We start from the raw sequence: 15,714 nt of genomic DNA, 5'->3' as shown, positions 1-15,714 counted from the left end.
GAAAAATCATCTTAGCCCACGCCAGTCCAAGCACCCACCTTACAAAGGTGCTTCAACAAAGAAAGTCTGCTGCGCCCTGGGGCTGCTGGCCAGTCAGCTACCAGGCTGTTGGAGGTGACAGCTGTGGAGATAGGGCTTGGCTTATCTTAACACAAAACTTAAAATAGTAATAATTAAAGAAACTCTACATATGTCACAGGAAAGAGTGTAAACAGAAAGTTGACGGGGCATTTCATCCTGATTCTAATCTACCGTGAAACTTAAATTCAGATTCATTATTTTTTTCAGCTTATTTTGTCTCTAAATATTTTAGTTGCAATCTAGGCCTTCTCTTAAATGTCCCCATTAATCAAAGTAAACCTTAGTATTTAAAGAAAGCATGTGGCAGTTCCCCGTAAGTGTCTATCCTGATCATGAAATTGAAATAGAAAGTCAGTAAGATAAGAATTCAGTCCTGAATAAAAGCAGCATTTTATTCCTACCTGAGTCACGTCACCCCTTCTGTCATAGTTGCTTTCAAACAGCTCCTTGATTGCCCGAGATTCCCCTGAGCTCGGCACTCTGGCTATCACAACTATTTTCACTAAATTATCCTTCTGATTGCAAATGAGATTTTTAAAAAATATATTTATCATACCCAGTTCATTCCAAAAAAGAGTGTAAGTTTTTAACATTTGAAATGTGTGGTTCTGTAGACAAACTACTGGCAGAGTGGCCGGGCTAGACCGAGAATTTGTTGTCACTGAATCTGCACTGTGTCTGGGGTGGCGGGTCGAGCGCCAGGGGGAGGTGCAGAGCTGCCCTCAGGCTCTCAGCCCGCCCGCACAGATCTGTCTTCTGAGGGCAGGGACACCGCAGCTCCATTTCTCTTCCCGTGAGGGACTCTGCTGCCACCCTGGCTGTCCTCTGCCGTGTCTCTGTGTTGACCGTGCTTTCCTCCTCCTCCTCCCCACCAGTAATCTATAAAACCAGCCTCCTGCATCTCCAGCCGCGGCAGATGACCATCTATCTCCCGGAGGTTCGGAAGATTTCCATGGACTTTGTTAATTTACCTGTCTTCAACCCAAATGTTTTCAGTGAAGATGAAGATGATTTACCAGGTGTGTTCACGCATGTCAGCTGTTTGTCACGAGCCCACACCCTCTCTCAGTGGGTCGTGTTGGGGGACAGAGTGGTGGTAGTTGAGGATTACAGCACGTCAGGCTGCGCCTGCCGCCTCAGCAAGGTTGGAAGGCATGTGAGGTGTCACGGCAGAAAGGTCACATACTGTCACTGGTTTGGGGAGGAGGAGAGCTACCAGAGCAAGGACGATTGAGGTGGCTGTGAGCACTTCTACCCCCTCGTTCTACCCTCACGGTAATCCTCCTAGTCACGTGCCTGGATAAAGAGAAGTTAACGGGACCCATCAGGACTCAGAAATCAGAACCGAAACCCTGTCTCACGGACCCTAGGCCAGCCCTCGTCCTCTCAGTCCCTGCTTCGAGAATGACATCACGCAGATGGCCCTATGCCCATGAAGCCCGGTTTCTCAAACCTGCCCCGTCTCCCGGGCAGAAAACCTGTGCATTTCAACATCTCTCTCTCAAGTGCAGTGCAGGTCTCCATGCATAGAATAGAAGCCTGGTGTGAGTTAAAAGTAAAATCTGGTACAAGGTTTTAAAATCCCAGTTTACAGATTTTGAAATATCTATAGCATCTTAGGTTAATTTAAGTGCTTTCTAGTCAGGGGGTCCTGTTTTGATTAACAGATTAGAATGAATTCTAATTAGTCTCCCAATTATTGTCTGTGACTCTTCTCAAAAAAAGTCCACCTGCAATAATTTTATAAACACGGAGATTCCTCTACTTACAACCAGGCAAGGTTCTAAAAGTCTCTGGTTTCTGAGCCAGAGGAACCCTGCGTGGGCCACTGACTTCTCCTGTACCTGGTCATTCTCAAAGAGAGGGGCTCTAGTCTCGCCACGGGACGGGCTGGACACTGATCCCAACTCAGGCTCTGAACATGAGGGAGTCGTCTGCCTTCTCTCAGCGCAGGTTTTTACCTGTAAAATGACTGTGCTTTCTGACAGTAGCCGCCTGTGGTTCTCTGACGGTTTACCTCTCCTGACGGGTGGAGCAGATGTTCTGGACTCACGCAGTCCGGATGGGCGAGGTCTGGCACCCGTGTTAGCCTGCGGTTTGGTGAGGCTGCACGCCCTTGAGCGTGTAGCCTGTGCCCTGCTAGTTCACAGCCTTGGATCTGGGAGTATCTTTTACACTTTCTCCTTATCGCCCTCAGTTTCCCCAGAATGTGACTGGTAGAGCTCTCTCTAATGCTCAGCTGTTGTTGTAATCGTCTGTGGTTCCCTGTGGAGGAGGGAACGTTTGGTCTCAGAGCTTAAACTCAGTGCTTCGTGACGCGACAGAGACTCTCGTCTCGTTCAGCGGGGAAGACACCTGCCGTCAGTATTCCGTACTGAGGAGAGAACATCTGGAAGAGGAAGCTGAACAGGAATAGTAGAAAGCTTGGGACAGGGCCCAGATGCGTGCAGCCAGGAGATAGTTACCTCTCACGAGAGGACCCCCGGGAAGGGGAGAGTCTGTTACAGGCACTGAGGGCGGGCTTAGCTTTTCATGAACCAGCTGGTTTCATTCTGAAGTTCTGGTGAAAGGTCAGCCAGCCTCTGCAATTAGCCTGTTAAATTCTATTTCCTGCTCGGATACTGGTTGCCACACAGCACTTAGAGGCCCACATGAGCCAGCTTGCCGTGCTCGGTGAGCACTTGACACAGGGCAGTTCAGACAGTGGCTCTGAGCACGTGCACATGGTCTGCAGATCCTCGCTCAAGTGCACGCTTTATTAAATCTCCACTGTGTACAAATAGGATATATTTACAGGGTTTGTTCAATGGGGCTCACCTTATATACCATTTGAAATGCTAAAAAGCAGCTAAATTAGGAAATGACCCTTCCCCTCATATGCAGATTTGCTAGAGGAGTCTTTTCATTGGTTTCTCTACTGCATTTCACATGGTTCTATTTACAGAAACTTAATTGCTGTACAGATCTCAGACACACACCTGCTGCATGACACTTCCTACACTAACCAGTCCGTAACCCTGGATGAATCCACTCAAAAGAAGCCTAGGCACTGAGTCCTCAGTGGAGTTTCATACTGTACCAGGGCCCTCTTCTTGCGCAAGAGAGAGGGCCATTTTATGAATATCACAAGTTAAAAGCATCTTTTAAACACTTAATCGTTTGCCATGGTGCCATTCAGGTACATGGTACCAACTTCAGAAGGTTCAGAGGTATTTACTGAAAAGCTCTGGCAGTGCCCTTAGCTTACGGACGACTGCAGGCTGCCCTGAAGAACCCATCGGGATTGCCTGTGTGTCCTTCTAGAATCACTTAAGGAAGTGTTGTGTAACTTGTGTGAACTGTCCAGCTTTCCCTAAGCAAACACACCTTCCTCTGTAGCGACTGCATTCTGTATGCAGAAGGACTGGATGAGTCGAGATGTGTTGCTTATTCTGACCCAGTTTCATGGCAGTGTTTTCTTTGTAAGCAGTTCATCTTTCTAATTTCCTTTCAGTGACAGGAGCATCTGGTGTGCCCGAGAACAACCCACCTTGCACAGTGAACATCCCCATCGCCCCCATCCACAGCTCGGCTCAAGCGATGTCCCCCACGCAGAGCATCGGCCTGGTGCAGTCCCTGCTGGCCAACCAGAATGTGCAGCTGGACGTCCTGACCAATCAGACCACAGCCGTGGGCGCAGCCGAGCACGCAAGCGACAGCGCCGCCCAGTACCCCGTGGCCAGCCGCTACTCCAGCCCTGGGCAGGTGATCTTCGGGGGCGTGGAGATGAGCCGCATCATCCCCAACCCCCCTCAGCTGTCCCTGCCGCCGCCAGCACAGGGGGCCATCCAGCTGTCCGTGCTGGACCACGGGGACCGAGACCACGAGCACCTGCAGAAGCCAGCCAAGGCCCTGCGGCCGGTGCCACAGTTGGCCACCGAGGGGGACGGGGTGGTGTTCAGCGCCCCCCAGGAGGTCCAGGTGGCCAAGATGAACCCCCCACCCCCCTACCCGGGAACCATCCCCGCGGCCCCCACCACCGCGGCGCCGCCGCCCCCGCCGCCGCCCCCGCTGCCCCCGCTGGACACGTGCCTGAAGAAGGGCGACTTCTCGCCCTACCCCACGGCGGCGCACTACCAGCCGCCCCTGGGCTACGAGAGGATCACCACCTTCGACAGCAGCGGCAACGTGGAGGAGGTGTGCCGGCCCCGGACGCGCATGCTCTGCTCCCAGAACACCTACGCGCTCCCGGGCCCGGGCAGCTCGGCCACGCTGAGGCTCACCGCCACCGAGAAGAAGGTCCCGCAGCCCTGCACCAGCGCCACCCTGAACCGCCTGACGGTCCCGCGCTACTCCATCCCCCCGGGGGACCCGCCCCCCTACCCCGACCTCGCCGGCCCGCTGGGCCCTCCCGGCCCCGGCCGCGGCGCGGGGCAGAGACCCGACGGCGGTCTCATCCACGCCACGCTGCGCAGGAACAACCGCGAGGCGGCGCTCAAGGCGGCGCAGCTGGCCGAGCCCCCACGGCCGCCGCCGCACCCGCCCAGGCCCAAGGGCGCGGCGCAGTTCCCGGCGCGTCCCCCGCCCGCCCTGTACACCTGCAGCCAGTGCAGCGGCGCGGGCGCGGTGGGGAGGCCGGAGCCGGGCGCGGGGGCGCAGCCGGGCGCCGGCCTGGCGCACGCGGCCAGCACCTCCCCGCTGACCTCCCAGTCGTCCTACAGCCTCCTGAGCGCGGGCGACGGCGCCCGCGAGCGCGCCGACTACGTCAACTCGGCCTTCACCGAGGACGAGGCGCTGGCCCAGCACTGTCAGGCCGAGAAGCCGCTGCGGCACCCCCCGCTGAGCGAAACCGCAGTGGCCGTGAAGCGGCCGCCCCCCTACCAGTGGGAGCCCGTGCTGGGGGAGGATGTTTGGGTTCCTCAGGAAAGGACAGCGCAGACCGCGGTGCCCAACCCTCTGAAGCTCCCCCCTCTGATGGTAGGTCAGAGCCAGCACCTGGATGTGTCCCGAGTGCCCTTCGTCTCCCCCAAGCCTCCCGCCAGCCCTACTGCCACTTTCCAGACAGGCTATGGCATGGGAGTGCCCTATCCGGGAGGCTATAACACCTCCCCTTTGGCGGGGGTGCAGGCTCCCTGCTCCCCGAAAGACGCTCTGGCCCCAGCACAGTTTGCACAACAGGAGTCCGCGGTGGTTCTCCAAACGGCCTACCCGCCCGGCCTCTCCTACTGCACCCTGCCTCCCATGTATCCGGGAAGCAGCGCCTGCTCGAGTTTACAGCTGCCACCCATCGCCTTGCACCCCTGGAATTCCTACAGCGCGTGCCCGCCCGTGCAGAACCCCCAGGGCGCTCTGCCCCCCAAGGCGCACTTGGTGGTGGAGAAGCCCCTCGTGTCCCCGCCGCCCACGGACCTCCAAAGCCACCTGGGTACAGAGGTGATGGTAGAGACCGCAGACAACTTCCAGGAAGTGCTCTCCCTGACGGAGAGCCCAGTCCCCCAGCGGACGGAGAAGTTCGGAAAGAAGAACCGGAAGCGGCTGGACAGCCGGGCCGAGGAGGGGAATGTTCAGGCCATCACTGAGGGCAAAGTGAAGAAGGAGGCTCGGACTTTGAGTGATTTTAATTCCCTGATCTCCAGCCCCCGTCTGGGGAGAGAGAAGAAGAAAGTGAAGAGTCAGAAAGACCAGCTGAAGTCGAAGAAGTTGAATAAGACAAATGAGTTTCAGGACAGTTCAGAGAGCGAGCCGGAGCTGTTCATCAGCGGGGACGAGCTGATGAACCAGAGCCAGGGCAGCAAGAAGAGCTGGAAGAGCAAGAGGAGCCTGAGGGCGGCCAGCGAGCTGGAGGAGTTCAAGTGCAGGAAAGCCAGCGAGAAAGAGGACGGGCGTCTGGGCAGCCAGGGCTTCGTGTACGTCATGGCCAACAAGCAGCCTCTCTGGAACGAGGCCACCCAGGTGTACCAGCTGGACTTCGGGGGGCGGGTGACCCAGGAGTCGGCAAAGAACTTCCAGATAGAGCTGGAGGGGCGGCAGGTAAGAAGCCATGTGCTGGGGTGTGGCCAGAATGCCACTTTCTGGTCCTGCCAGGTCTCTGAACTTTGGCCTTTGGGAGCATTTTTCAGAAGGCCAGATGGGAAATGTGGGAAACGGCTGATGACTCTTAGCTGGGGCCCGTCGGGCTTGTAATTTTCAGTGTGCCTGTTGCTATCTTTTCTTTATTTCTCCCCAAAGTAACACATGTCCTGATTTTTTGAAGTCAGATGGTTCTGTGAGACCCATGAGGAAAATAGCAGGCACCTGTCCACTGCCCACACTTGCTCTCCAGAGGCCAGCTCTTCCAACTCTGTGTGCTTCTTCTGGTGTTTGCCACCGTACTTGTGAAGAACACATTCCTACTTCTATCTCTTGATTTTTCAGTTTGGGGCATCATGTACTGACTTCTTCCTGAGCACCGTGAGGGTTCATTTTCTTCACCCCAGCGCCCCCCAACATGTGAACTTTCCCTTTCCCCTTTTCGCAGGCAAATCAGTAGTCATTGGTCCCCTTGTTTTGCCACTGAATATGGTTCATTTCTGAGCCGTGTATTATGGTTTAATTACAGTTCCTTTTTTATCGTGTAGGCTTTTTACCCTAGACGTAATAATTACCCAGTTTTCATTTGCTTGTTTTTCTGTGTTTCTGTTATTAAGTCCTTCCCCAGTTCTCTGGCAGAGCATACATCTCCTCTTGGTGCACTTGAGCACTTTGTGTAGTTTGTCAGTTCTTCCTGCTCCAACCTGGAATTGTTGCTGTGGTCCCACTGCATAGCTGTCGTTCTGGGACTACCCTTCTCCACCATCCCGGAATTCCCTTCACTGCTCATATTTAAATCTCATCGTCATTAATTCGCTCAAGAAATGATTATTGAGCACCTGCTACATGCCTGGCAATCCTCTTGGCTAGGAGTTGGGAAATTATGGCCTACAGGCCCATCCAGCCTGCAGCCTCGTTTTATAAATAAAGTTTTATTGGAACACAGCCTCGCCCATTATTTCAGTACTGTCTGCTGCTTTTGCCCTGCAACAGAGGTTCACTAGCTGTGGCAAAGTCTGTGTGACCTACAAAGTCTAAAATGTTTATCATCAGCCCTTTACAGAGAGTTTGGGAACCCCAATTCTGAGTGCTGAAATGTAGAGCACTGAGGAAAACAGAGGAAGATCTCTGTCCTCATGGAGTTTACAAAAATGGAAGAAAGACCATAAACAATTAAATATGTGTAACATCATATAATAACATGATACAGTGTGGTCACAGTAAGCACTGGGGTGACAGGAAAGCAGGTGCAGGAGGTGGAGTGCAAGGGGGACCACGTGTGCTCTGCTTGGTCCCTCTGTGAGCAGTGTGACATCTGACAAATCACAGGTGATGGTTCTCTTAAGCCTCTTTTAGCCTGCAGATTTTTTTCTCTACTTTTTCTTTCTCCTTTCTGTTCCCTTGGTGGAGAAACCACTTCCTTTGACCCGAGGAGCTTTCCACGCTCTGAATTTTGCTTGTGGCCTCCCCACTGCACGATTTAACATGTTCCTCCATCTGTTTATTTCTGACAAACTCATAGTTAGATTGAGAAGCTTTTCAGAGCCGCTTTTGTTGGCAGAAATCTCTCACAGGCCGCGCTGTCTGCTTCTATCAGGAGCCGCAAGGAGGTTTTCCTTTAACGTCTTTGCTTCACCGCCCCACCCTCACCCCAGGTGATGCAGTTTGGAAGGATTGACGGCAACGCATACATCCTGGACTTCCAGTACCCCTTCTCCGCTGTGCAGGCCTTTGCAGTCGCCCTGGCCAACGTGACCCAGCGCCTCAAATGAAGAGACTGGTGTGGGGAGGAGAAAGCGGTCTGATCGCAGACGCTGGAGGAGCCTGCACGGCCTGGTGCCCGGGGGACCAGAAGACAAGGGCAAAACTGGAAACGTCTGTCAGGCCCAGGGGAGGGCACTGACCTTTCGTTGTTGTTTGTTTGGGTTTTTATTATCCTTTATTGTCTTTTTTTCTTCTCTTATTTTTTTAAACAAAAGTAAAATACAGGAGAGCAGTGTTTGCAAGCAAAGGGTGCAAGGCACCTACCTGGTGGTGTTTAGGAGGCGTGTTCGTTGTGGGAATGTCCTACTGGGTTTGCTTATGTCGGCGACGGGACAAGGGGCCCTTCAGAGGGAAGGTTAGACTGCCTTCTCGCCTGCTGTTCTTCTAGACTAGGAGTGTGCACTGTTTTCATTCTCCACAACATCTAGCTTTTATTATTCCTTCAACATCACTACTAATGTAAATATAAAAAACTTTTTAAGAAAAACACAACCAAAAAATCCTGAAGGTGCAGGTTCTCTTAGGGGGGGATAACATTTAATTCACACATATTATGTTATTCCCCCAGAGGTGACTTGATTAATGAGGGGTATTTTGGCAAATGCACTGTGTTTGACTAATAAAAGTAGGCTTTTTACGGGGGTGCTATTACCAGGTATAAATACGGTTTGCTCATGAGCTCGTAGGGAAAGGATGACGGGCGAGGAAGGATCTCCTGCAGGTGTTCACGCGGGTGGCTCACTTCGTGTGACTTGAAGCAGTACAAGGGCCACGCTCCTCTTCAGGGGGGGTTTACACTGAAGCCTCCACTAGTTTCCTAACATGTCAGAATTCCGTTGGTTCAGTGATTATTCAGTCTGATTGACTTCGGGAGAAAGATCCCCGAGTAGTGTGGTGTGAGGCAGCAATTTTCTGGGCTGCGATGGTGGCTCGTTAGAGACCTGCTGCTGAGAAGTGGGCTTCACTCCCTCTCCCCTCTCGTTGAACCTGGGAACCGTGCCAGAGATGGTGTCTTCCCCATTAGGTAGCACTGTTCTATACTTGCTCTTTCTAAAAATGCTGACAACACTGATTTGAAAGCACTCCTTTTCTCTTTTGGGGTGTATTAAAATTCAGTTGGCTAGAGATGTTTTCCAACAGATTAGAAATGTAGCAAAAGAAATGTTAGGCATTTGCCAGGGTATGAAAAGATAAGAGTTATAATCAACTCTTTTGACAAGAGCCCCACAAGCTTTTCTAGAAAAAAAAAAAAAGTTTATTAACTGTACAGACTGTTTACTGAGGAGATAAACCACTGGGAGAACGTGGTTAAAGTTACAGTACTTAATGTAGTTGGTTGACTGTTCTTTGTTAATTTCAACAACAACAACAACAACAAATCCAGAGATTATCTTTTCCCACCTCCCCCTCCTCGGGGGGCAATATTCAGCCCTGATAACAAGACCCAGTTCATAGTTTTCAGTTACTGATATCTGTGATGTTGTTTAGGGCAGGAACACAAGAACTGTCTACCAGTTTAGAGTCCTAAATTTGGATTTTGTTTGAAAACAAACAGGTGGAAGATACTGCAGAAACGTATTTTCCAAAAAAAAAAAAAAAAAAATTGTTTTTAATCTTCTGTTTTAGTTTAAAAATTAGAAAAGAAACAGGCCCAATGCAAGATGGCATCACTTACCAGTTTCTTCAGACCCAGAAGAAACACAGGTGAGGTTTCAAATATGGTGAAGGACATCTCCCAGCTAATACCAGAGCTTCCCATTTTATATTTTAAAATATTGAACCGGATTCTTTGGTGGGTAAATTTTTCCAGAAAAAATTTAGCAATGTATTCAGAATTATATAATTCTTTTATATGAGTTTCTGTAGCTTAACATGATGTTTCAATGCTTATTATCAGCTGTGCAATAATGGTTATAGCCTATTTCTAAATAATTTAAATGCAGTTCCCCTGTTTTATTGTCCAAAAGTTAATTATTTATCTTGCTTTCATAGTGTTCGTAGGAATTATTTTGTTACTATGTTCTGGTGAGTTATGCCCACTTTATTATTTATTTAGAAAAATAGTATGTTTGTAACGACTTATTTGGTGGCAGTATATTTTGCTGCAAGAAATAAAAAGGACGTGATAGAAGGTTTTTTTTACTGGACAATTTGTAACTTTTTCTAATTGGGAAAAATTGCTATTAATCCTTTAAAAGCAATTCTTTTTTTTTCATTTTGTGGTATCAGTTATATAAAAGGAGAAGATTTCTTTGAGATAACGTATCCTAAAATATTATTTCCCCTTCTGTTGAAAACTTTATTTTTAATGAAAATAAAAGGTGAAATGAAATGAGATTTAAGAGAATGAGAGCAGCACAAAAAAGGAATTGTAGTAAGTTTCAGTTCTTCAAGTTCTGACTGGTTTTTGAGATGTAAAGACCACATTTTAGAACTTTTCTTAATAAGAGCAAAATACAGAGGGAAATCCTTGGAATGAAGACTACAGATTCGTGTGTGAAGAGAAAGTGAGTATGTGTCACAAATAATTAACTAAACTTACTAAATTCTTAGCTCACTCCCCAAAGGACCTTTTCCCCAGCTGGGGACAAAGGCCTCCGTCTCAGATCCGCCTCTGGATGAGCGGCGGTCGCTCAGCTCTGCGGCCCGGCCTGAAGGAAGACAGAGTCTCCAGTGCAGTCAGACAGACAGGCGTCTGCAGCCGTGGCGACGCGTGGCGTTTCACTTAATGGTGACGTTTTCACTTACTTTAAAAATTGCTTCCATTCGGTCAGTCTCAATTTATTAAATGCTACCAAAGTCAGTACTTTAAGCAACAGAATTCTACATATTTAGTGTTCGTTAATAGCAACTCATGAATATTAAGATACCTCAGTGAATCTCTAAAAACATTAGCCCAGTAAATAGCCAACCACATACAGAATCCACGCCTTTTTGAGGGGAGCGGTATGTTAACAAACATGAGAACCAGTTTTAAATTTGGTTTTACCTCATCCAACCAAAGGCACAGCTTTGAGTATAGCATACCCATTGAATGTATGCATATCCTAAGAAAAACCGGTACCAAGAAAGCAGGAAAATGTCAGAGCTCTCGTGGCGGGATAGGTCAGAGGGTTTGCGGTGTTTTCATCCACGGCTGTTGCTTCCTCATCGAGTGCCCCACGAGGGCACGCGAAGACGTGTAATCATAGACGAAAGTCTGGAGACCCCGGGATCAAGCCGGCTCTGCCACAAAGCTGGAGGGTGACCGTGGGCCTCCATTTGTCTGTCTGTAAAAGAAAGGACGGCCTGGACAATTTTCTAAACTCCTGTCGACCAGCTCGAATGGCTTGAGGGCCCGAAATGTAACAGTTTCATCAATTCCATTTTACAGACTTGGAAGGAAGGTTTCAAAACATTGCCCTTTGTAGAGAAAAAAAATTTTTTTTCCTGTATTAATGAGCTACCTACTGAATGTAAACCAGTGGCATTTAAAATAATATCTTTGGAAGGTTCACTTCTAGAAACGAATGCATTTGGAATCATGTTTGTTCTTGTAAAATTATACAAAAGCACCGATTCCAGGTAAGACAGAGAAGCCTCCCCATGAGTGTGCCCTGCTCGGTGGACACCCCAGAGAACAGCCCTAAAGTAAGTCACCACTTTGCCCTGAAGAGTGAGTTGAAAAAAGAACAAAGGAGTATATGCCTAGGCGGCTTGAGTTCTTGAGTGTGCTGTGCAGTGTTGCACGAGCTTTGTGTTCAGAAGGTTTTTTCGAGAAGGAACCCGTTGTGTCCCCATGTGGGCCATCTATCGTTTGGCCAAGTCAGTGGTTGTGAGCAAAGTTAGCTGAAACAAAATGTGTCCAAATGTTGTTTGAGTTCCTGGAATTTTGTCACAGCACACAACTCAAAACTCTTCACCTTTTGTGTATTTCCTTGTCTCTGGCTGATGGAGCTCTGAAGGGTTGTGGTTTTCATTTCTTTGGCTTTGTGCAATTTTCTTGTAACTTTACTTGTACCTCTATTTTCTGTTTATATGTTCTTTTAAAGGGGAGGGGGAGGGTTCTAAGATCTCGTTGTTTATTGTAGATAAAATTTTTTTCGTGTTGTAGAAAAGCATGGGTTATGCGTTTGACTGAAAAAGGCACTGTATTATTTACCAAAGGGGTATTGTTTTTGCATTTGTTTATAAATGCATTATTTTGGTACTGTAAATTTGGATATAATTTCTGAGTTTATTACTACTGGAATTTTCTTTTTCCTTTCTTTCCCCCCCCCCCCAACTGTAAGTGTGCGATGCAGGTGCACAGGTCCCAGACCAAACCAGACCACCAGCATGTTCTTGTCCCCGCCTTGGGAGGGGCGCGCTGCCGTGTGTGCCTGATCCCTCTCACGTTGTTTTGTTTGTTTTTTAACTCAGCATCCTGCTTTGTTTTACTTTCCAAGCAAGATCTGTTGAGATTTCTGATTTGCATTCTAATGAGCTCACCCTTATTTCCTCTCTTCTTATGTATGTTGTGTATTAGATTGTGCAGGAGGTATTCTAGAAGGCATTAATGGTTTGCATTCAGAATGGCGTGGTTTGTCCAAAGTATTTTCTGTCTTTATTACTGAGACGGATTAATCTCCTTATTTTTTCCTTATGATTTGAAGTTGTAAGAATTGTCAGCTATTGCTTAATAAAATTTTACAGATCAAAAAAAAAATCAGTTACTTGTGTGCAGAATTCAGATGCAGTCTTGAGTCCTTTGAGAAGAAATCACCGCTCTCCATTGGCATGACCCACCCTCTAGCTGCTTCTCCGATCCCTGGTTTACTGCCAGGGGTTGCTTTGACACCTGAGATCTTTATCATCATTGCTCTTGCTGAGAGGTCAGAGGTTGTGCTGTTTTCCTGGTGAGTTGGTTTGAGTTTGTGTTTGTTTTTGTTTTATTTTTCCTTGCTTTTTCAAAGAGGACCCATCTGTGTCTCTATTTCTGCTAAGATCATCTATACCATTTTTTTAGATTCCACATATATGCGTTAATATACGGTATTTGTTTTTCTCTTTCTGACTTACTTCACTCTGTATGACAGTCTCTAGGTCCAGCCACGTCTCTCCAAATGACCCAATTTTGTTCCTTTTTATGGCTGAACGATATTCCATTATATATATGTACCACATCTTTTTTTCTTTCTTTTTTTGTTCCCTGCCTCTTGCATCTCCCTCCCTCCCTCCCTCCCTCCCTCCCTCCCTATCCCACCCCTCTAGGTGGTCACAAAGCACCCAGCTAGCTGATCTCCCTGTGTGTACCGCATCTTCTTTATCCATTCGTCTGGCGATGGACATTTAGGTTGCTTCCATGTCCTGGCTATTGTAAATAGTGCTGCAGCGAACACTGTCATGGTAGAAACATTGAACTTTGGTCCATATCATTCGGTGTATTCGGATTACGTAAATGTTCATGATCCATCCAAAAAAAGGATCCGATTCACGGTGCTTCTGTCATAGCACCTACAAGATCTGAGGTGCTATATACATCAACACCTTTTTTAATTTGTAGCAAACTTAATAAAACCAGGTTTTGAGCAATTCCACTACAAGTGCTAATATAACTGTTAATTGTTGTTGTTACTAATGAGTCTTAGTGCCCCTCCTTGCTCCGCCCTAGAATTCCCTCTGACCGTGGGAGGGAGGCAGGGACTGGGGGTCATAGGAGGCTTATCTGTAAACACCGTAGTTCCCATGTGCATTTACAGAACCACCCACTTGTTTTTTTCAGAGATAAAAAATAGACATGTAGTCACTCAGGCTTTGGGAGAAAGAGAACCAAAAACTACTGTCATCTCTAACAAATTCTAATCATTAATTAAGTTTTAATATAATCATAGAACTATAAATCTGTGCTTTAAATAGTAATAACCATACGAAGCTAACCCGAATTTTGTATGAGAATCAAAATATATCTCGTTTTATTGTGGAAGTCTGTGAACTTCAAGTTAATATTCCTTGTATCTTCATCACTTAAATCAGGTAGCAAGGAAACCTGATCAGGAACAAGCCCCCTCCTCCCCTCCCCCCAAAATCAAGGGACCAAGACCCTAACAGCCAGGCTGTGTTGGTTGATGCTAAGGACCATGTATAGGAGTGGGGTTACCTTCTCCACCAGCCCAGACCCAAAGTCAGCTTTGGGGCCGTTCAGTGTGAGTTGGTGTCTCCAGAAGTGATTTATTTTTTAAGTAAGAAAACTTGGCAAATCCCTTTCCTTCTACAGACTTATTTTGAAAAGAATGCATTCTATTTTTATTCTGATGTTCAGTATTCTTTTCCTGGTAGTGTTAAGAGAAGAGGGAATCAATTTAGCTCTCACACCCTGGTCCCCAAAACTCATTGTAGAAGAGAAATGACTGCCTCGTGGAGACTGCATTGCAGTTTTTCAAGAATGCACAGGTAAATCTCCAAACTCCACTATAAAATGGTTACCTTTTGCCTTCCTTTCCTTTCAGAAGAAAATTGAAGCATTGAGAGGTTGAAATGATTCCTGGATTCCATAGACAAAAAAATGATCCTGAAATAGAATTGAAGATTTCTAGGTCACATTAATGAATAGGCCTAGTTTATTCCCAGATTCTCACTCTGGTGTTTCGTAATGATTTGCCTGTAATGAGCTCTGAGCCACTTACACTTAGTCATCTCCCTTGAAAAGAGGCAATGTAGGTGGGCCACCCTCGCCCATCAGCAGGTGAGCTCACCCTGTCGACAGCTCGTTCCTGAGTTGTCAGAAGGTAGAACAGTTAACTCACCCAGGCATCCCAAAGGAGCAGGTCTGTGTGGATTTGTTTCTTTGCGTATCTTAGAAAGAGTTGCTCAATCCACTAAAGAAGGTGAAACCATCCACGTGAAGAATGGGCTCATTTCTTAAATCTGCTTGAAGTTCCTGTTAGAACGATAGCTTCAGATGATAACAGGTACACCAGCACAGAAGCAGGACCCCGGCAGGAAACTGAGTCAGGTGTGAAAATAGTTATACCTCATCCCTTCTGCCTTCCCTTTTCTTAGTTTCCTGCTTTCCACATCGCTTCCCTCTATAGGGAGTGCGTTCTCTGTGCTGTAGGTGACCTTAAAGCCACTCTCTGGAAGCTTCCCTTGCACAGGGATGGGAGCTTTCAGTGCAGTTTCAAGCCTTGTTCCTTGAAACCTTGCTGTTGAGGCAAAGTAAAAGCTCTGTGGGAAATTATAAAACTATAGCAGAAAACTTAATTGAGTTTATCTTAAGGACAAGTAAGCCTGAGGAATTTCTTAAACCTCAGTCACCTTCAGGACAGCGTGCACACGATTTGCATACCATTTTTGTCTTTGCTATGTGAAATATCTGTGCCTTTGGTTGATTAATCCGAAGTTCCGGTAGCCCATGTGCTATTTAGCTCTTGCTCTGTTCCAGGCACTTTCTAAGTCCCATGATTATGCAGCATTTTCACTGCGTGTGCTCCTTCCCTTCTCTGCCCCCGCCCCACCAAAAAAATGGGGGGAGCTTGGATATTAAAGGCTGGCCGCATAGCAGTATCTCAAACTACTGATCAAGTTGCCTTCTCTTAGTCAAGCCGGTTACCTTAGTCATTTACCCCATCTTCAGCCGTCAGGGTGCAGAGAGAACCTCATGAGTTCTCTTCCACTCTTCTTCAAAGTAGGAAGAAGTGGCCAGTCCTGACACCATTCCCCGTTGTGTGTGCGGGGAACCAGGGGTCGCTGCGTGTTTTTTTAGTTGGGCCTCCAGCTTGTTCAGACAGTCTTGTGGTTTCTCTTTTCACGTGGATTAATTCGGTGTTGCCTGCCTCCCTCCCTAGGTGTCATCTTGAGGGC

General features: G+C 47.8%; 1 protein-coding gene across 4 annotated transcripts in view; it reads left to right on the top strand.

The window, feature by feature from the left end:
- TULP4 (TUB like protein 4) overlaps positions 1-10,035 on the top strand; it is a 237,301-nt gene extending 227,266 nt beyond the window's left edge. For all 4 annotated transcript variants that reach the window (XM_057527691.1, XM_057527692.1, XM_057527694.1 and 1 more), the window contains 3 exons: positions 957-1,100; positions 3,575-6,090; positions 7,785-10,035. In XM_057527691.1, the coding sequence (XP_057383674.1) occupies positions 957-1,100; positions 3,575-6,090; positions 7,785-7,901 (2,777 nt within the window). In that variant the 3' untranslated portion in view covers positions 7,902-10,035. The remainder of the gene's footprint in view (positions 1-956; positions 1,101-3,574; positions 6,091-7,784) is intronic.
- The last annotated feature ends 5,679 nt before the right edge of the window (positions 10,036-15,714 follow it).

This window comes from Balaenoptera acutorostrata, chromosome 14 (genome assembly GCF_949987535.1).
Source record: "Balaenoptera acutorostrata chromosome 14, mBalAcu1.1, whole genome shotgun sequence".
Taxonomy (NCBI): Eukaryota; Metazoa; Chordata; class Mammalia; order Artiodactyla; family Balaenopteridae; genus Balaenoptera; species Balaenoptera acutorostrata.
Note: the sequence above shows the minus strand (reverse complement) of the source record. Positions and strands in the feature narration are given on the sequence as shown.